The sequence below is a fragment of the Pavona decussata genome, unplaced genomic scaffold, assembly GCF_977016875.1.
Source record: "Pavona decussata unplaced genomic scaffold, jaPavDecu1.1 SCAFFOLD_391, whole genome shotgun sequence".
NCBI lineage: Eukaryota > Metazoa > Cnidaria > Anthozoa > Scleractinia > Agariciidae > Pavona > Pavona decussata.
Window position 1 is genome coordinate 318,636 of NW_028145763.1, and position 18,305 is coordinate 336,940.

At 40.1% G+C, this 18,305-nt stretch overlaps 1 protein-coding gene across 1 annotated transcript; it reads left to right on the forward strand.

Annotated features, from left to right (window-relative positions):
* Window positions 1-3,510: 3,510 nt before the first annotated feature.
* Window positions 3,511-16,237, forward strand: LOC146451221 (uncharacterized). The gene is made up of 9 exons (XM_085099275.1): window positions 3,511-4,353; window positions 7,290-7,461; window positions 9,628-9,889; window positions 10,853-11,080; window positions 11,748-12,002; window positions 13,244-13,429; window positions 14,340-14,462; window positions 14,989-15,120; window positions 15,708-16,237. Exons 1-9 carry the CDS (start codon window positions 3,516-3,518, stop codon window positions 15,897-15,899), a joined length of 2,388 nt encoding a protein of 795 aa, XP_084955401.1. The 5' UTR covers window positions 3,511-3,515; the 3' UTR covers window positions 15,900-16,237.
* Window positions 16,238-18,305: the final 2,068 nt, after the last annotated feature.

The window sequence follows — 18,305 nt, forward strand, 5'->3', positions numbered from 1 at the left end:
CAGCAATTTCAGAGATACCGGAAATTCTCGTGAAGCAATCTGAGCTGAAAGAAAAAAGCATCGCTTAGGCTAAAAATAACGAATATCATCCATTCCCAATTCATGAAATCCTATCAGCGTTTTCCATGTGTGCATGCAATAGTATGAGTCACAAAAATAGCATTATGTTGTTTCACCCGCCGACGTTTTCTTTAGATACCCCACCTACCGGTCTGTTTGACGAAATTTTCATATTTTGTTATTGTATGAAATGACAGCTAACGAAACTAGAGGCGAACGTCATATACTTACTGTTGGTAGCTTTCGTGAGGAATAAATGACCGCAGAAAACAAAGGAATTAGTTAGTCTGAAGGTTATCTGTTTGTGAGACGTCAGGCGACAATCGAAAATGAAAGTAATTTGTTCCCCTAAGGATGTTTATTCTCTGACGTATGCGTCTATTTTCACAAAAATAATCGTAAGGTCAAAAATGCGCAATGACACGCATATTTTTCCTACCACTACTTCCAAGTTGTTGTGAAAATGTTACTCAAGCGTCAAGGATGTTTAAATCAGACGTTTGAAGAAGAGAACTTAATACAGTCGGGACACGAGCAATATTTTATGCGTTTATTTTTTTTTTTAAAAAATGGAAATGTTGATTATCACGCGAGCGACGATGAGTGACATGACAGATTGTTGACTTGCAAAACAATGTACCTCACGAAACATTCCAACACACCGTAGTATTGCAAAAATGGCCAGTCTGCTGCTGTAGCGTCCCATTTTTGTTGTACATAGACGTATTCAATAAGAAACTTACTGTATTTGCCAATGAATAGGTCATTAAAGGGGGGGGAAGATTCTGTAAGGTGAAAAACAAAGAGATGATCAAATTCCCCGGGGTAATTGGGTAAAAGTCTAATGTTCGACCACCGGAATGGACAGTGTGGCAAAATACCCCATTATTTCCTGGGGGAGGAGGTGTCAGTCTCCCATCGTGGTTCTAAAACTGTCAAACAAAGCACGATTCCTTCGCCAGGAACTATCCAATTTCCACCGTTTTAAATGTCGAGTGCTTCGCAGAAGTTATTCTTTCGATTTACCGCTTCAAAATGATTGCTTCGCAGATTGATAAAACTATCCTGAGTCACCTGAGTTTGAGTCACGATGATCGCGTTTATGTTGTTCCCCCTGTGGTACGCTACCGGAAATTTCGGAGATTCCATTACGATAACGTAAGCGTATCAATGACCTCTTCTCAAGTCCCATCGTGTTCTAGAACTGTCAAACAAAGCACGATTCCTTCGCAAGGAATTTTCCAATTTCTACCGTTTTAAAGGTCGAGTGCTTCTTAGAAGTTATTCTTTCAATTTACCATTTCAAAATTGTTTATTTTCCGTTTGAAAACGGCACACTTGAGTCCACAACATGTTAACAATATGGCGCAACCAATTTAATCCAAGATTAATGCATAAATCAAATGATGCTTTGACGTCACACGAGTAGGGTTGAGTGGGTCCCCTCCCTCGCAATATACGCGACAGATATGGATTTTGATTGGCCTGCTTCTGTTGAAGACAATCAGAACAATACACCCCGAGTAGGAGAGGGGTGAGTTTAATGAATAAATTAATGTACCGATTTGAAGCTACGACGAAGAAAAAGAAATCGTCCCGTTTTTAGACACGGTATGCCCCCTCAGGGCATCCCGCGTAATTAATGTACCGATTTGAAGCTACGACGAAGAAAAAGAAATCGTCCCGTTTTTAGACACGGTATGCCCCCTCAGGGCATCCCGCGTAATAAAACCACATTCAAATAACAGGTATCCAATGCAAAACTTGGAAGGAACGATACTTTAAAGACAACAAACAAAGAACTAGAATTTTCACGGTGGTCAAAGCCAAGGTCAGCAAGAATTGCCAAAACATGCCCGCTATTTTGAGAACTATCGTTAAAAGGCCAAATTCTATCTCCCCACAGTCCTAGTCACTGCGTAGCTACATGATAAGCATGCCGGCGCAGTGCATGATAGCTTGCGAGTCATTCAAAACGCGGTTGTTTACGACAATATAGCTTCGACTCCTTTTCCTGAAAAATTTCCGTCTGTGCACTGTAGTGCACCTAAATAGTACGCAAGTACTGCTTTCGCGTTTCCTTATTTACTTGCTTTTGTGAGTCTAATGATCCCTTCCCTTTTGGAGAGTCTTACAACTTCCGCGCCATGACGGGCACAAGTGAACCCGGGATAGGAAGATGCGCATGTTTTTCTTGTAGCTCCTTTGTTTCTGACTGGTGACGACAATGAATTCCAATCAAACATCGACTTACGCTAAATCTTGATTAATTTTAGAATTCAGTATTCAATCAACTAGCTACAGCGCATAGGCCTTTTTCAAACGTCGCGCTTCTGCCGTGCCGAACTAAATTCAAGAATTTAATTCGACATGAACGTTCGGCGGGTGACTATTTAGCACGGTAGTAGCACGGCAGGAGCGCGACTTGGTTTCAAAAGGCGTGCTATTGTCGTGCCGAACTAAATTCATATATTATTTTAATGTATTTTGGGTTAATTTTGTCGTTTTCTATATTTTACATATTTTAGAATTTGTTGCGACTGAGTTAAATTCGACGTTTGCAACCACTGTCGTGCTATTGCCGTGCCACTGCCTCGTCAAATTGATTAAAGTTTGGCACGGCAGTAGCACGACGTTTGAAACAGGCCCGGGGGGGGGGGGGGGAGGGGGGCACTTGACCCATGTTTGGGTATAGGAGTGCCGCTGGGGGTTTAAAACACTGACCCTGTTTAGGACGAAAATAACCTTCAATACCTACCCTGTGTAGGACAACGCCCTCTATTTTAAGACCCTATTTAGGACAAACGACATCATCTAAGTCTTGTGTTACACAAGTGTTTATTGGCAATAGTAATAACATTTAAAGGCCCACTGTCACTTACCGGACGTGATGTTCCACGCCGTGATTGAAACGCAAATACCAATCACAACAGATAAAATAATGCACTACCTAGAAGTGATGGCGAAAAATCCCAAAATTTCGCAATAACAGCGGTGAACCTTAAGTGGAAACTCAACTGACGTGAAGCATTGTTCACTAAAATAAATACAGACTAACGTCTCTGATTTCGGATTGCCAAATACTCGACGACAGTCTTCCAACCATACCCTGTCTAGGACTGGTCCAGGTCAGACTCGTTTGAAATTATATACCCTGTTGAGGGCAGAGAGGCCAAAACCATACCCTACCCAGCGGCACGTCCCTGTATAGCCCATATAGGGGAGTACCCCCCGGGGGGGGGGTGGCCACTTTATATACGGTTGAAACACTGAAAAGCCAAACAAAGTACCGAGACCATTAAATCTCGTCGGTGATTGGCTGCCTCCAAAAAAACCCGATTCGAAAGGTCACGCAGTATCACCATATAAAGCAGTCATCACTCTATTGATGACAGCGTGTTGAAACTTGTACATAGAGAGTCACAGTTACTCAATCTATCCCATGTGATTTAGACATGATGTCGACATCAATTGCAACTGCGAAGAAAATTGAGATCATGGATGAACACCCCATGATCGAATCTACAGGAAAAAAGTCGTCCCAGGGTCGAGTGTTGCTAACTTCCCTAGCTGTGATCTCCATAGCTGTTTTAGTGGTGGGAGTTGTTCTAATAGTTCTGGCAGCTGAAAAAGATGACAAAGGAAACGACAATCGTGGAGGCACTGACGAACGGACCTCTTCTTTCTGTGAATACTCCCAAGAAGCCAAACGGATCGGTCTAGACGAAATTCTCTCGGAAACCAAGAAGAGCTATTACGATAATCATCCTTTCCAGTTGCCAAATGATCCCGATGCGACTCGAGATGAGATTGAGAAGAAGTACACAGCTTACAATCCGACACCAGAATACATCAAACAAGTCACGGACGCCGCATGGGACCTCTTTAAAAAGGTGAACGAAACCAAAGTGGACTATGATAAGTTAAAGCCACGGGAAAGGAAAGCGCTATCGCAGCTAAAGCATTACCTTAAGACGGTGTTTGGACAGCCGTTTGACATGAACTATTACGCAGGCGACTGGATGATGGGGCCGACCTTCTACTGCAAACAGCCAATCTGCAACGTTGGAAAGCATTTGCATGACATGCTGAAAAAACTAAAGCCTAAAACCTTACAATGCGTGAACACGCTAAAGACCAAGTTGTTAACTTACAAGCAAGGGATTTTGAGGTACATGGAGAACGTAAAGATGGGAAAATTGCACGGAATGGTTTACAGCCAGGACGCTTGCGAATCTGGACGGAATGCGCTCAAAAGAAAGTACTTGAACATCGACTTAAAAAACGAAACAGGTTAGTTAAAATATTTTATGACATTAATCGATTTGTAAATTTACAATCTGAAATTTCCGGTTTGAAAACTTCCCACTGATTGACATTTTTCTTCTCCTGATAATATCTTAGTGCCGTGGGCTAGAGTTCGATTTGACATGATTTGAGCTTATGCCCACACGTATATGTCACTTAAGAGTCAAACATATTGCTCTAACTTTTTTGGTTGGACATTTGTGGATGAAATTCGTTTTACAGCTGTAGTTTTGATCCATTAAGGATTACTTTCGGGTGTTGCTGTTTGTTATGCTGTAAAACACGGTTAGATGTCTTTAATCCGCTGTGGAAAAATCCTAAAGCGTGACAAAGCAAATCAGCGCTGAGCAATATGTTAAAACATATTACTGTTTACCGTTAGTGTACAAGGTCGCCCTTTGTTCAGAGTGTTTTCTTTTGGAGATCTTCTTTTCACAGAGTTTTTTCCTTGTCAAATTTGTGAACATTTTGTTGATGGTTTCTTTCATTTGGTCTTAATTTAGGGTCGCTTTTTCTTGGTTGCTAGTGAATCGCGATTGGAACTTATATACTAACGTTTGGATACTTAACGTGATAAAATATTACATTGGAAGGACGATTACTATTATATTAATACGCGCAAAGCCTTGGTTAGGTTCACAGCACGGACGCACCATGTCTCTATCAACAAACAGCAAAAACAAACATTTGAACTAAAATAACTCGGTTGCTTTGACGGTTTGTAAAGCGGAAAATAATGTTGCTCGAATAGTTCAGAAATCGAAAGACAAAACCTGTCGATTTCTTAGAGATTGAAGGTGAAAAGACAACGAATCAATTTCCGGTGCAACATTGTTCGTTTACTTTTCGCGTGCTATCGTTGCCTTGAGAGACGCTATGTTTTTATAACTAAATTAGCATCTTCCGTGATATGACATTGAATCAACAGAAAACGCTTTGAATGTAGGTGGGTGTATATTAGCCTCCCACGCAATCGTTTTTAGGGGACTCGTATTACCTCCTCCTCTAGCCTGCGAGCAAGCTCTCTTGGGGGTGGGGGGCGGCCACAAGAGAGCTTGCTCGCAGGCTATACCTCCTCCCAATACGAGTGCCCTAAAAACGACTGCGTGGGAGGCTACAAGGTGTAACTCAGTTCAGTTTGGGTCCGATTTCATTCCGGCCGGCTTCTTTAGCAAATCCCGGTTAGCAATGAATCGATTTCTTGCGCAAATTTGTTCGTTTACTTTTCGCGTGCTATCGTTGGCTTCTGACAAGTTTTGTTTTCATAAATAAACTAGTAATAATCAAGACAAGACGCTTTTTAGAGCGTTACGCGGGATGCTTGGGTCGACGTAAGCATTAACTTTGAATTGAATGGCTGATTACCTGTTGGAAGTTCGAGGTCGTTGATTGCTTAAAATGATGACTTTTTAGTAGTTATTAATCAATCAATTTTATTAGCTGTTAATGATACCGTGAGATAACAGCATGGCAATCTGACAGATACCGGAAATTCTCGTGATTGCTACGAGCATAGATTACAAACCTTATCGTCAGCGATAATTATGTTCTGGTTACGTAATGTCAGTAAGTTGTTTTCGTCAGGAAAACGAAAAGACAAACACAGAGCTTTCGTTGATGAAAACTTTTAGTAAAAATTGACAATCAAACCTTAACTTTTTTTGTTAGGTCGGTTACCAGTAGCGCCTAAAGGGGAAGTATCACGAAAATTTGCTGTCATTTCAAAACCCAAAAATGTTTGACTGTCAGCAGAAACAACGAAATAATTGTCAAGTTTGTTAAAAAATTATCACCCCAGTGCAATAAAACTGTCGATTAGTGCCTCTGGCCGGCTAGAGACAGAGTAGGCTGGTTTGGATTGAAACTTGAAAAATATTAGGCTGATGTTTTTCAAGTTGTCGCATTTTTGTTTCCAAAATGCGCTAGAACAGATCACAAGTTGTTTCTTTCAAGAATTGAGTTGATTTCGTTCCTCTCGTCATTCTAGAATTATTTGGCAGGTGATTGAAGGTCTTATTTCATCGTTTTATCAGTTCGACAAAGTCTGCAGCGTCACGCACCAGTAACGCTCTTAAACTGTTGACCTTCCAATTTCCTTTTCGCGTCAGTTAAATCCAATTTCCACCTTTTAAACTGTCGAGTGCTACTTAGAAGTTATTCTTTCGATTTACAATCATGGTGTGGGACAACTTCAGAATGTGGTGTTTAGTTTGTCAAAACAACGAAGCTGGTCGAACACGTCGAGATGAACGCCACTTTCACCATTTTGGCTTAAACTGAGCTTTCCCAGCTAAGTGAATTACAAGGAAAAAAAAATATCGGTGGCCTGTTTTCCTTGATTAGAGCAGATTAAAAAAAAAAAAACAACAAAAAAAACACGATAATAATTGCAGACAAAGGTGATCTATCTAATGTCAGGCAACGTTTCAACTGATAGAAACTGATAGACGTATGGACCTTTTAATCCACCTTAGGAGCTGTTTATATGGAGAGAGGAAGATCTTTACACTAGGACGATCCTACAAGGTGGATCATCTTTAATAGCGCCATATGCTTTCTGTTTTCAGTTTACATGCAAAAGGTTGTACTTGGCCCTAGCGCTGGGATCCTTCTAGCGATAGGCTCTTCCTAGCTGAGAGATAGGAAGATGCTAGCACGAAGTTAAGGGTTAGGTACACCTCTTTTGCTCGGAAACCCCAGTACTAGGAACAAGAAAAGCAAACATGGCGGCGGGTGGGCGTTCAAATGCTAAAGGCCGACATTTTCGTCTTCTATATCTTCACTCTTCCTGAAAAATGGTATGATAACACAGCATGATCATATCTTACTTTACTCCGTCTAAGAATTGTAGGTAATTGTATCCCATATGAGTAACAATAATTTAACTTCTTGCCATACAAATTGTAATTCATTATTTTCAGGCGTCTTGGAAGAGGAATACGTTTCAGATGTCCTCGATGGCGATTACTTTTCCAGTATTACGGAAGATATGAATAACACATGGAAAAATGACCACGGTGGTAAAGGTGTGAGGCAATCTTTAAATGAGTATCTTGTGGACTATATGGGAAAGCCGATGCTCAAATTGTTGAGGTAATTCTTGATTGGTAAATAAATTGATAAATAGTCTTTTACGTAACGAGCAACGCTTTGAAATTGAAGATTAACTACGGAAATGGACAAATAAACCTGACTCATTTAATCGCGTGGAAAGAGCAGATCAATGGGGAGACCAGTATGCACAATCTAGTTTTTCCACGATTGTTTTGCGACCTTGGAATGCTTCTTTAACAGCTGCGCTGCGACTGTTGTGCGACGGCTACATGCCGTGACTGACGTTGTACGACTATTGAACAAGTGTTGTACGATTGTGATATGACTGTGATACGCTTGTTGTACGACTGATACGAATGTTGTAAGACTATTGAACGAGTGTTGTACGATTTTGGTACGACTGTGATACCCGTTGTACCTCTGTTCTACGAACCGGTTGTACGATTGTGGTACGACAATGGTACGACTGTTATACGACTATCATATGACTTCTGTGCGACTGTTGTACGACGGTTCTACAACTGTTGTTCGATTGCTGTATGACTTATCAATTTCGTGCGACTGTTATACGACTGTCATGTGTCCGTTTTACAACTGTCATACGACTATTCTACGACTGCCATACGACAGTTGTACGACTAGTCTACGACTGTTGTACGGCTGTTGTGCAACTATTGTACAACTGCTGTGCGACTGTTGTGCAACTGTTTTACGACTATTGTGCAACCACTGTGCAACTGTTATGCGACTGTTTTATGACTGTTGTGCAACTATTGTGCGACTGTGGTAGGACAGTTGTTCGACCGTTGTGCGACTGCTCTACGAGTGTTGTGCAACTATTGTGCGACTGTGGTAGGACAGTTAATTGTACAACTGTTTGCGACTATATTGTGCGACTGTTGCGCAAATGTTATGCGACTGTGGTACGGCTCTTATACGAGTGTTGTACGATTGTACGCGACTGCTATACGACTGTGGTACAACTTTGGTGCTACTGTATTACAACTGAATGTTACAACTGTTGGTAGGGCTGTTAAACAAATATTTTACAACAGTGGTCTGTCAGTATTCGAGAACGAAACTGGCTCGAAGCAGGACTGTTTTGGTGCCCATGTATTGTTAATTATTAACCCCGAAATACGGTTTTTAAATCGCTCCAAAATCTAAATTTTTTAAAATAGTTTTAGAAAAAGTCCATCAACTCTTCTGATCAAAGCTACGAAATAAAGAGAAATCACTGTTAGTGATGTTTGGATGTCATTCTTGAAATACTCACGGAGTTGGTGCCACGTGCTGGTTAAAGCACGTGGAATTACCAATTCACAAACATAATTCTATCATAAATGCTGTTGTGAATAATTCAGGTACCCACCATCAGCCGACCTTGCGCTCAGTAGTGCTTAGCGAAATGTGTTCTGATGAACGTGAGGTTTTACTTACTAGCTTATTGTACCTGTTGGATGATTTATATGATTGCGTTCTTCGACTGCTTAAAGACTATGTTACGTACCTGCAACGTTATATGCAGTGTTTGAACTGTGCTTTTCTTTAGAGACAACTCCAGCTCGGTATAGAGGAAGGCTGCTGTTCGGCTTCTGTGAGGTATCAGCCCTGCGTCATTTGAGAGAAATTAAATGCACTTACGTTATACCACATTGTCACAATGACGAGCTTTACAGTTGCATGCTTGTAAAACCTGACCTTTGAGTGGAAGCGAGGCTGCGAGTGACCTTGTCTTGATACAAACCTCACTGCTTTTTATTTGCAGATCATGCTATTCTCAAACTAACTAGTTTGCATTAGTTTGGTATGAAAGCACTAGGGTTTGTATATAAAAAAAAGTCAACACTAGCTCGTCCGCTTCCACTCAAAGGCTACACTGTAAATTCAGAGGACCTGTTTTAAACAAAAGTGGGGCCGATGCGGTTAGTAAAATACACTCCTATTAGTTTTGAGGGCTGGTTTGGCTCTCCTAAATTCGGGCCAAAATAGCCTAAGGACTAAGTAAGTCCAGAGTGGACTGAAATGATTTTTTGTGGGTCTTTTTGCCCCAAACTGGAATCAAAATGGCCCCATATAGAAGGGGTTGAATCAGCCACTAGGCCTAAATTGGCACTTTTGCGGCTGAAAGAGACCTTTTGAATTTACAGCGTAGGTCATAAGGTACACAGCCGTAAAATGGGCCTTTAATGTTCCTATTTCCAGGTACCTGGAGTACGAGCACTATCTATATTGCGTCCCAAGTAACGTGTCTAGCGGATTAGCCACTCTACCGCTAGATTATGTGTGGTTCAACGGTACCAAAAACACCTCTTGGCCCACGGACAAAACGCTGCCAAATACCACCAAGATGCTGAATGGTAAAGAAGCGTACGCTATGATACTACCATATTACACAACCAACGAGATGACACCCGATCAAGTCTACGATCTGGGATATGAGCAGCTGAATAAGCTTTATCCACTGGTCAGTACAGTATAGATTTTCTTAGAAACTTGTGTATTGACACGACAGGAATGGTGAAATGGAAAAAGTCCTCTACAGGCATTTTGTTTGCGAGTCAGCATTGCGGCTTTATAGACAGGATGAAATTTTTGCGATTCAAAAATTTTTTGTTGTTGTTTAAATGATGTTATTTTGCGATGGTTTTAACACAACACAGAAGACTTTTCATCGTTTTCATTTAAACATAATTTTCGACGAATACGTTGGTGTAATCAGAACCATTTCTCAGATAATTCATAAAGTAGACTTTTTACAGTCCCTTTTCAGTTTTTCGGTGTGAGCGCTAGAACTAGCGAGGAGGCCACTACGGGTTACCTTTGTCATTACAAACCAAGATGGTGGCAGTTTGATTGTATAGGGGACGGTAAACATTCTATGCATGAAGAGAAAACAAAGGAAACGACAAGTAGACCTTCACCTTTCAGAAGTTCTATTTTCAATGGACCCTGATAACCTGCAGCTGAATTTTGTTTTGTTATTGTTTTTGTAATTGTTGTTTTTTTTCGTTTTTTGCTTTGTTTTGTTTTTGTTTTTGTTTTTTTTTGTTGTTGTTGTTCGTTCTTTTGTGCTCTCGACTAACCATGTAAAACTTTGCAAATGGTGCTGGCCACCCCGAAAAGACTTCCGTGAAGGAGGTCTGGGCATATTTAAGTGTCACCCTCGTTAAACAATGTTGATTTATTTATTTATTTATTTTTTTAATGTGATCTTAATTATTAAAAGATCTGGTCACGTGTTTGTCCAAGAATTATTAACAGTTTGAGAAGCTATGTCAAACACTTGAAAGAATGTATCATCCGATTTCCAACACCCCGAAGTTGGTTAAAACGAAAATCGGCTGCTCCTTGTTTTCCAAACTACCTCTCAGTGTTTGGGAATCGGAAAAAAACATTCTTCCTCTTTTTTTTTTTTTTTTTTTCGTAGGCTGTCGAGGCAGCTAAACGCGCTACTGGACAAAAAAACGAAACTGACGCCATCCAAGACTTCATAACAAAATTAAATGCATCTAGTAATTACTTTAATGCTGAAAAATTCCCCGACAACGAATCAGATAAACAGGCACATATTCGATGCAGCAGTATTGAAGGAGCCGAGAAATATTGCCCCAAGAGATGGGAAGCCATACAAAGCTGGTTCAAAGAGGCTAGAATGGTAAATACGAACTCAGAAAATAAACTGTTATTAGGGAAGGTTTTAATATTTAACTAAGCGTGTGATGCTTTGTGTGGTGAGTCATATGGTGTGGTGCTTTACCTGGTAATCCTTTGCGCATAATTAGACTTGTGATCGATTAAAAAGCCTACGATAAGTCGAGCAGTTCATTGCAAAACGTGGTTTAATGTCATGTTTAAAAAAAAAACGAGCAAGAGTGTTTTATCGGGTTTAAAACCACGAGGCAACGCCGAGTGGTTTTAGACCCGATAAAACACGTGCTGCGAGTTTTTCGAACAGCTTCAAAAACATTCCTGGAAAAGCGTGTGTCAATAGAGTTCATAACAATTATGCTTTTGTGAATGCTGGAAATTAGCATACGAGAAAAACACCGCATACTAATGAGGAGTGTTTTATCAGCTGATAAAACACCGCATACTAATAAAGAGGAGGTTTATCGATACACGGTTACTACACGTGATGTATTTATAATCGAACATTTGATAGATCAATGGGCTTATGAATTATTAATGATTTTTGAATGTCACTTTGTCACTGAAGACGGATTCACTATCTCATAATTTTTATTTTAATCTTAGAATCCCCAAGCTAGAAAAATCTATGACCAACAACACCGTTTTTATTTTGTTTTTAACTGTTCTTTCAGGTTATGAGCATGTTGTACCCCAAAATAGTTGATATGTTCTATTTTGCTGGAGATAAGCACTCAACTCCAAACTGTCCAGTTGCGTTGCGGCCTGATCTGAACCCGTCCAGCGGTATCCAGAGTTATGACTCAAGTGATCCGATGTGTTTGAAGCCTGCGCATTACAACATTCCGTTCTTCCTGAACAAGTTGGGTCCAAAGTTTTCCGAGTGGAGCATCAATGCACACGAGGCTCGTCCGGGGCACCAAATTCAGGTAAATAAGAAGAGTTATGTTGAAACATGAAAACAAGAGACAGTACAGTGTTTATAAGAGGGAATATTCCTTGGACATACCTTGTCTTCGGCTACTTATTACGTCGGAAGTTAATTTTACTCGTCTTCAACCACAACTGCAATCTTGGACACTTCAATGAAAAATTACGATTAGCCTTCCACCGCCTCCCGTCCCCCGTCTTTTTCCAATTTCAATGATAGGAAAATGGCGCGTTGCATGCGGTTTCCACGCGAATACACATATAGATTTCGGAAGAGGGCGGATTAATTTTTCTTTTCATTTCACCCAAAATTGTGCATATATATTTTTTTAGTTTGTCATTTAAATATAAGCTTAGTGAAACGAACGAGATGTCCTCGTAAAAGGTGAATTAAGTTATAGTGTCGGCCGTTGTGAACGCTGTTCCAAAGGTTTATATATACTTGGGAGCTGAGCTGTTCCATCGTTTTAGGATTCTGCTACTTGCATGTATCTCTTGTACATCTTTCTTACGATATAATCGACACCTCTTTGAAGTACGTACACAACATATATGTAACGTCTTATGACGCACTTAAATCATCATCATCATCATCATCATCATCATCATCATCATCATCATTATCATTATTATGATTATTATGATAATGATGATGATGATGACGACGACGATTATTATTATTATTATTATTATTATTATTATTATTATTATTATTATTATGACTTTGAAATAAATGTCGCTAGTGCGGATATCTGAAATACGTGTCTACATGCTTTTATACTTAGGGCTTTTTATGGACACTGGTTTAGCCGTCATTAGTATAATTCGGTTGTATGATCTTAATATCTCTGCATAATGGAATTCTTTATTTTATAGAATTTTGAACTTTCATTATTAATTATATCTATTTCATCTTCTTTTATGTAAGGTTAAGTTACTTCTATTTTTTTAGAATTTGTGAATGAATAGTGTTTTGATGAATTAATTGGATTTTTTGTAACAGCAGGTTGATTGTAACTAGGATTTTAATTGACGTTTTGTAATAAAGATTTTACTGATTATTATTATTATTATTATTATTATTATTATTATTATTATTATACTATTATGATATCTTTATTGCCCGAAATTGATACAACAAAAGGCCATTGGATGCTTTGCCGAGCTCCAAAATTACTTTTGTTGAGCTACATGGATTGAGAATGTACCACTTGATTCCAAATACTTCCTATCAATTTAGATTCAAGGACACAAAGAACACTTTAAGGACAGCTGTGGAGGTGTTATTGGTTGGTTAGCCTCCAAAACGTATTACACAGCATTTCTGGAAGGTTGGGCTCTTTATGCTGAGAATCCGCTCATATCAGATGATACAGATGTTTACAATGGTAAACCAATGAAAAAATACGGCATGCTGAAATGGCAGGTAAGCGCACATGTAAAACGATAAGACAGCAGTTTGGTTTTCTGATTCATCACTGAACAATCAAAGACCAAGTTATTTCAAGAGGAGCCGGTCAGGCCACGAGACAATAAGTTTGACGTGTATGTGGTGGTTCTTTGACTAGCAGTGATTTTACGCAAACATAAGACCGGTTTCAACTGAGTATCGTAAAATTGAACCAATCAGGGCCCGGTTGTTCTAAAGCCGATAAACGCTAATCCCCGATGAAAAATTAACCGAGGTTTTCATCTCGCTCATTAAAAATGTTTTAAAAGCTTGTTTTAAGCTAGTGGTGAAGAAAAATCTAAGTCAAAATTGAGGAACAAAAATCCTTTTGAAGAGTCTTTATTGATTAGTTATTAAACTCAAATCAAAGTTCACGTTAACCCAGGATTAGCTTAATCGGGCTTTGAACAACTGGGCCCAGACCTCGAAGTAAATTCCTGTAACCGACGCCAAGCGCGGGAGAAACGCTTGCGAGCAAATCACTATTTGTTTTGTATTACTTCTCATTGGTTGAGGAAGTAGCGCGAGTTTTTAAAAACCAATGACAGAGCGTAGTAAAGCAAAACCAAAACAAACGCGAATAAAATTCTGACACTCAGTTAAAAACCGCTCTTATATAAATCTAAGTAAACATGTGTAACAAATAAACCACAAAGGTGCCCAGTAATGCATGCCATTATTTCGTATTATTTCCCTGTAGGGTGGGAGGGGCGTGGCTTCAACCTGGCCTTACCCAGCACACGAGGCCATAATACAATTCTTGTTGGCTCTACGGGTACCCGTTAGTCGATCGGAGCATTGTTGTTAATTCGTTCAACAAAAATCGTATTGCATGACTTTGTATTCGTGCAAACACGGCTTAATAAATAGCTTCTGTTGTTTCCAGATCTGGCGAGCGGTAAGGTTGATTGTAGATACTGGATTGCACTACAAAGGGATGAAAAGAGACGAAGCTATCAAACTGTTTGTGGATAAAGCTTGGGATGACTCTGACTTCACTCGTAAAGAGGTAAACGTTTTCCCTGACATGCATCAAAGCTGTGTCTTAAAACCTCACAGGTATTTAGTATTATAAAACCAATGCCTTAAACTAGGCCTGCAAATTTTCACGTAATGTTTTATTCGTAACAGTGCAATGGTCTGGTACTCACCCATTTTCCCTGGCTTCAGACTACTCTGTATGAAATTCATTTTCCCGAGAGGCTAGCCATCTAAACGTCAACTTTTGTATCCCTGTGTAGCCAGTTTTGCCTTATCAATTCAGTTAAGCAAAACAAAGATTCCTTTTCACTTCCCCACAGACGCAGCACCACAGTTTCTTTAGAAACTATCCCAGTTGTTTAAAATTGTCGCCCGAGATGAGTATGTATTAAGGTCCGATATCAACTATGACCGTATGGGGTATTGAAGATGATGATGATGATGATGATGATGATGATGATGATGATGATGATGACGATGATGATGATGATGATGATGATGATGATCATGATCATGATTATGATATTTTAACACAGTCTTGTCTATCGTTACAGGTATCTCGCTATCAGAGTTGGCCAGGACAGTCTACAGCTTACATGGTTGGCAGGCTAGGAATTCTACAGGCCAGGAACTATGCAACTTCTGCCTTGGCTAACAAATTCAACCTCAAAGACTTTCACTACCAAGTACGTTACACTTAATAGGCTTTGCACACTGAACGCAATGTAATGATTTACACTCTATGCAGTTCAATCAAGTTTGCGAGCTGTTTCATAACTGGCATAAACTTGTCAGTCTGGTTTTATGGCTCGGCAGCTTTCACTGTAATTATGGCGTGGCCTGTCTCCTTCAGAAGCCCGCTGAGGGGGTACTCCCTTAAAAAAGCTATTCAGGCATCTGCGGCCCCAAAGGGTATGGTTTTTTTTTTTAGCCATTTTGGTCTGAACTAGGATATAGATTTTAACCACTTTGGCCTCAAAGTCTCAAAACGGGTGTGAATTTCACAGAAATGGGTATGGATTCTTGAAACCCGGTCTGAAAATGGGTATGAATCTTAGAGGTCAGTTCTGAAAAAAGGTACCGAAGAATTATATATTTTGGACTGAAATAGGGTCAGGGTTCGGAAAACCGAGCAGCACACCCTCACCAAAATGCTCGTACGTATGGTCTCCGGCTTTGGAGGACCATGCTACCTTCAACTTGAGTTGTTCCTTAGCATGTCTGCTTGAGTACAAGTTTTACGTGCTTTTTCCTGACATTTTTTCCTCTGCAGGTTTTGTCGCAGGGTTCTTCACCCCTAGCTTTCCTGCAGGAACACATCAAGCTGTATGTCTCCTGTGTTAAAGAACCTGATAGCGAAGGTTGTAACGATATCCTGAATCCTCCCAAGAGAGTCGCACCTAAGAGTGGTAAAGAGAAGCCAGGAATGCAACTGTATTTTGAAGCTAACAGACATTATGCTTAACTGAGATACGAGAAATCCACCTCGCTAAACCTTTTTCCTGAGATTGAGGGCACTGAAATGATTAAAGGAAAACTAGTAGATTGATTAAGTATATTAAGCCTAAGCACTGATTTTCTATTGTTGGTCTAAGTAGTTAGGGTTAGGTATGACTCAATGTCAGTGGTGACTTTTTGCATAGGGTCAAGGAGTGACAACTCATGGGACCGTAACTCGCGCTGAACTTGACCGTTACTCACACTCAATTTAAAATTAAACAGGTTACCCCCAACTCTAGAAGAAGTTAAATCCAGTTTACTTCGAACTCTGCGAACTGAACCCGAACTGAACTTAAAGGGAGAGTTTCACGGTTCGGCGCATGTGCGAGCGATAACGTAAGCGCTGTCAAGCCAATTGTTTTTGGACCATTCAGAAGCGAGTACACAACACCGGCGGGATACGGCGGGCAAGTCTTATAACTTGCTGGCATAAAAATCAAACTGACCGGCCAGTGTTTCGGTCACGTTTCAGAAAGAAACAAAAAGGCTGTCCATGTAAAACACATGGGGATTTTTGCAGCGCCGCTTCGTTTATGAACCATGATATTCAAGAAATGCATGAACTTTTGCGAAAGTATACGGTTTTATTTTAGTACAATGTCGATATCTCGCGGCATCGACCTTTTTTTATTACGCGCGGTTCGAAAAGCCGAGAAGCTCCCTCAAACTTACGTTCTTAAATCCAGTATTCAGTGATAAACTTACTATAGTGTGTACCCTGGATAGCCTGATTTTATTAGACTAGCGAGAAGGCGAAGAACGAGAAATCCGCAAGTTTCAAGAAGCGATGCGACCGTTTAGTAACAACAACACTGAGCGTCCTTCCGAGATGCTGGAATGCATTTGAGAAAACTCTGCCATGGTGGCAAATCAAAACTGCGTTTGCCATTCCCAATGACCATAATTTTATAAATAAATGAATACCTTACAATAGATTTTGTAGTTTGCCGCAAATCTTTTGGATTTTTTTTTCTACTGCCCGCTATTCGAGCCCGCTAATAGACGACAACAACTAACTCGCACACTTGATCTCATATTTATTCGCTTCGCGTCTCAGTGTTGTACAATTTTTTCCATCCGAAGCAAAATACTGATGTTTGATGCTGTTTGTCCGTCGATTTCCCCGTTTTTGACAGTTGACTTCCATATGAACAGACAGTACGATTGAAATCTAGAAAATCCTCGCGAGTTCATCCAAAGCCAGTTGGTGACCTTTGCCATTTCCGGCGAAAGCAGATGTGCCGCGAAATCGTTGTCTATTTTAAACAGACTTATGTCTTTACCAATTTTCCACGTTTGGTGGACGTATCTTGTTAACCACACAGGATTTCTACATCCACTCCAATCTGTCCGCTTTAACTTCTGTGCTTCCAGAGAGTTCACAGAACATCCCGTCGCCGGTCGGCCGTGACGTCTCCTTTCCGATCCATCGACAAAAATGTCGTTTTCGGATGCTAAAACACTTTTAACCTTACAAAAATCGAACTTATATTCACAACAGGAAAAAAAAGATTATAAAAAATGAAGAACGAAGAGCGGATGATCCAAACTCGGGCGCGATTTCAACAGATTGTTCCGCCACAAGCTCGCATCGAATTTAGTGTCGACCCGTACAATTTATTTTTGAGCCGCTCTGCTCGCGCATGCGCTTGACCGTGAAACTCGGCCTTTAATCCAGACCGGATTCTCGAGCTCAACTTGAGCGTATAAACTAGACTCAACTCGAAGTTAAGCCGAAACATACACGAAGTCAACACGAACTTAACCGGCCGAACTCAACTCGAACTAAAATCGAACTTAATTTAAACTCGAACTGTTTCAAATTGAAATAATTAATGCCTGTATGCCACACTCGTTCAAAATAACCTAAAAGTTGTCGCTGCAATTAAAAGAAAATGGCTTAACCATGCAGACTAACAAACCGTTCGGAAACCACATGTTAAGGTGATGACTCAGAATACCGCTGAAAGACTTTCTCAGTTTTACCCAAGTGTTTCACTTAGCATTTAGCTTAGTATATTAGGTACACTAGCTCATATTATATTTTCTCGCTTGTTTTTAATAAAGACTCAAAAACACTTTGTAACGTATGACGGCTTTTAATCTCAGTCAGTGTGTCGGGTGTCTGCCTCATGCCCAAGGGCTAATCAACACGTACGGATTAAAGGGGAAGTGTCGTGGATTTTTTTTTTTTAAGTAAACCAATAACATGGGCTGACGGTAATAAACAAAAAAGCTTCAATACCATCAAAGAGTCAGGGAAAGTGGCTGGAAGAGAAAGATATACTTTTGTATGCTAAGATAACAGTAAATTGCACAAATGTGTACTGTCTGTCATTTCTATGTACAAAGAGAGTCAACGCTTAGAGTG

Bases quoted from the DNA above. Each gene is read 5' to 3' on its own strand.
- LOC146451221 (XM_085099275.1), top strand. From the start codon at position 3,516: ATGATGTCGACATCAATTGCAACTGCGAAGAAAATTGAGATCATGGAT. The intron at 4,354-7,289 runs GTTAGTTAAAAT...CATTATTTTCAG, and splicing joins CGACTTAAAAAACGAAACAG to GCGTCTTGGAAGAGGAATAC. The intron at 13,430-14,339 runs GTAAGCGCACAT...TGTTGTTTCCAG, and splicing joins ACGGCATGCTGAAATGGCAG to ATCTGGCGAGCGGTAAGGTT.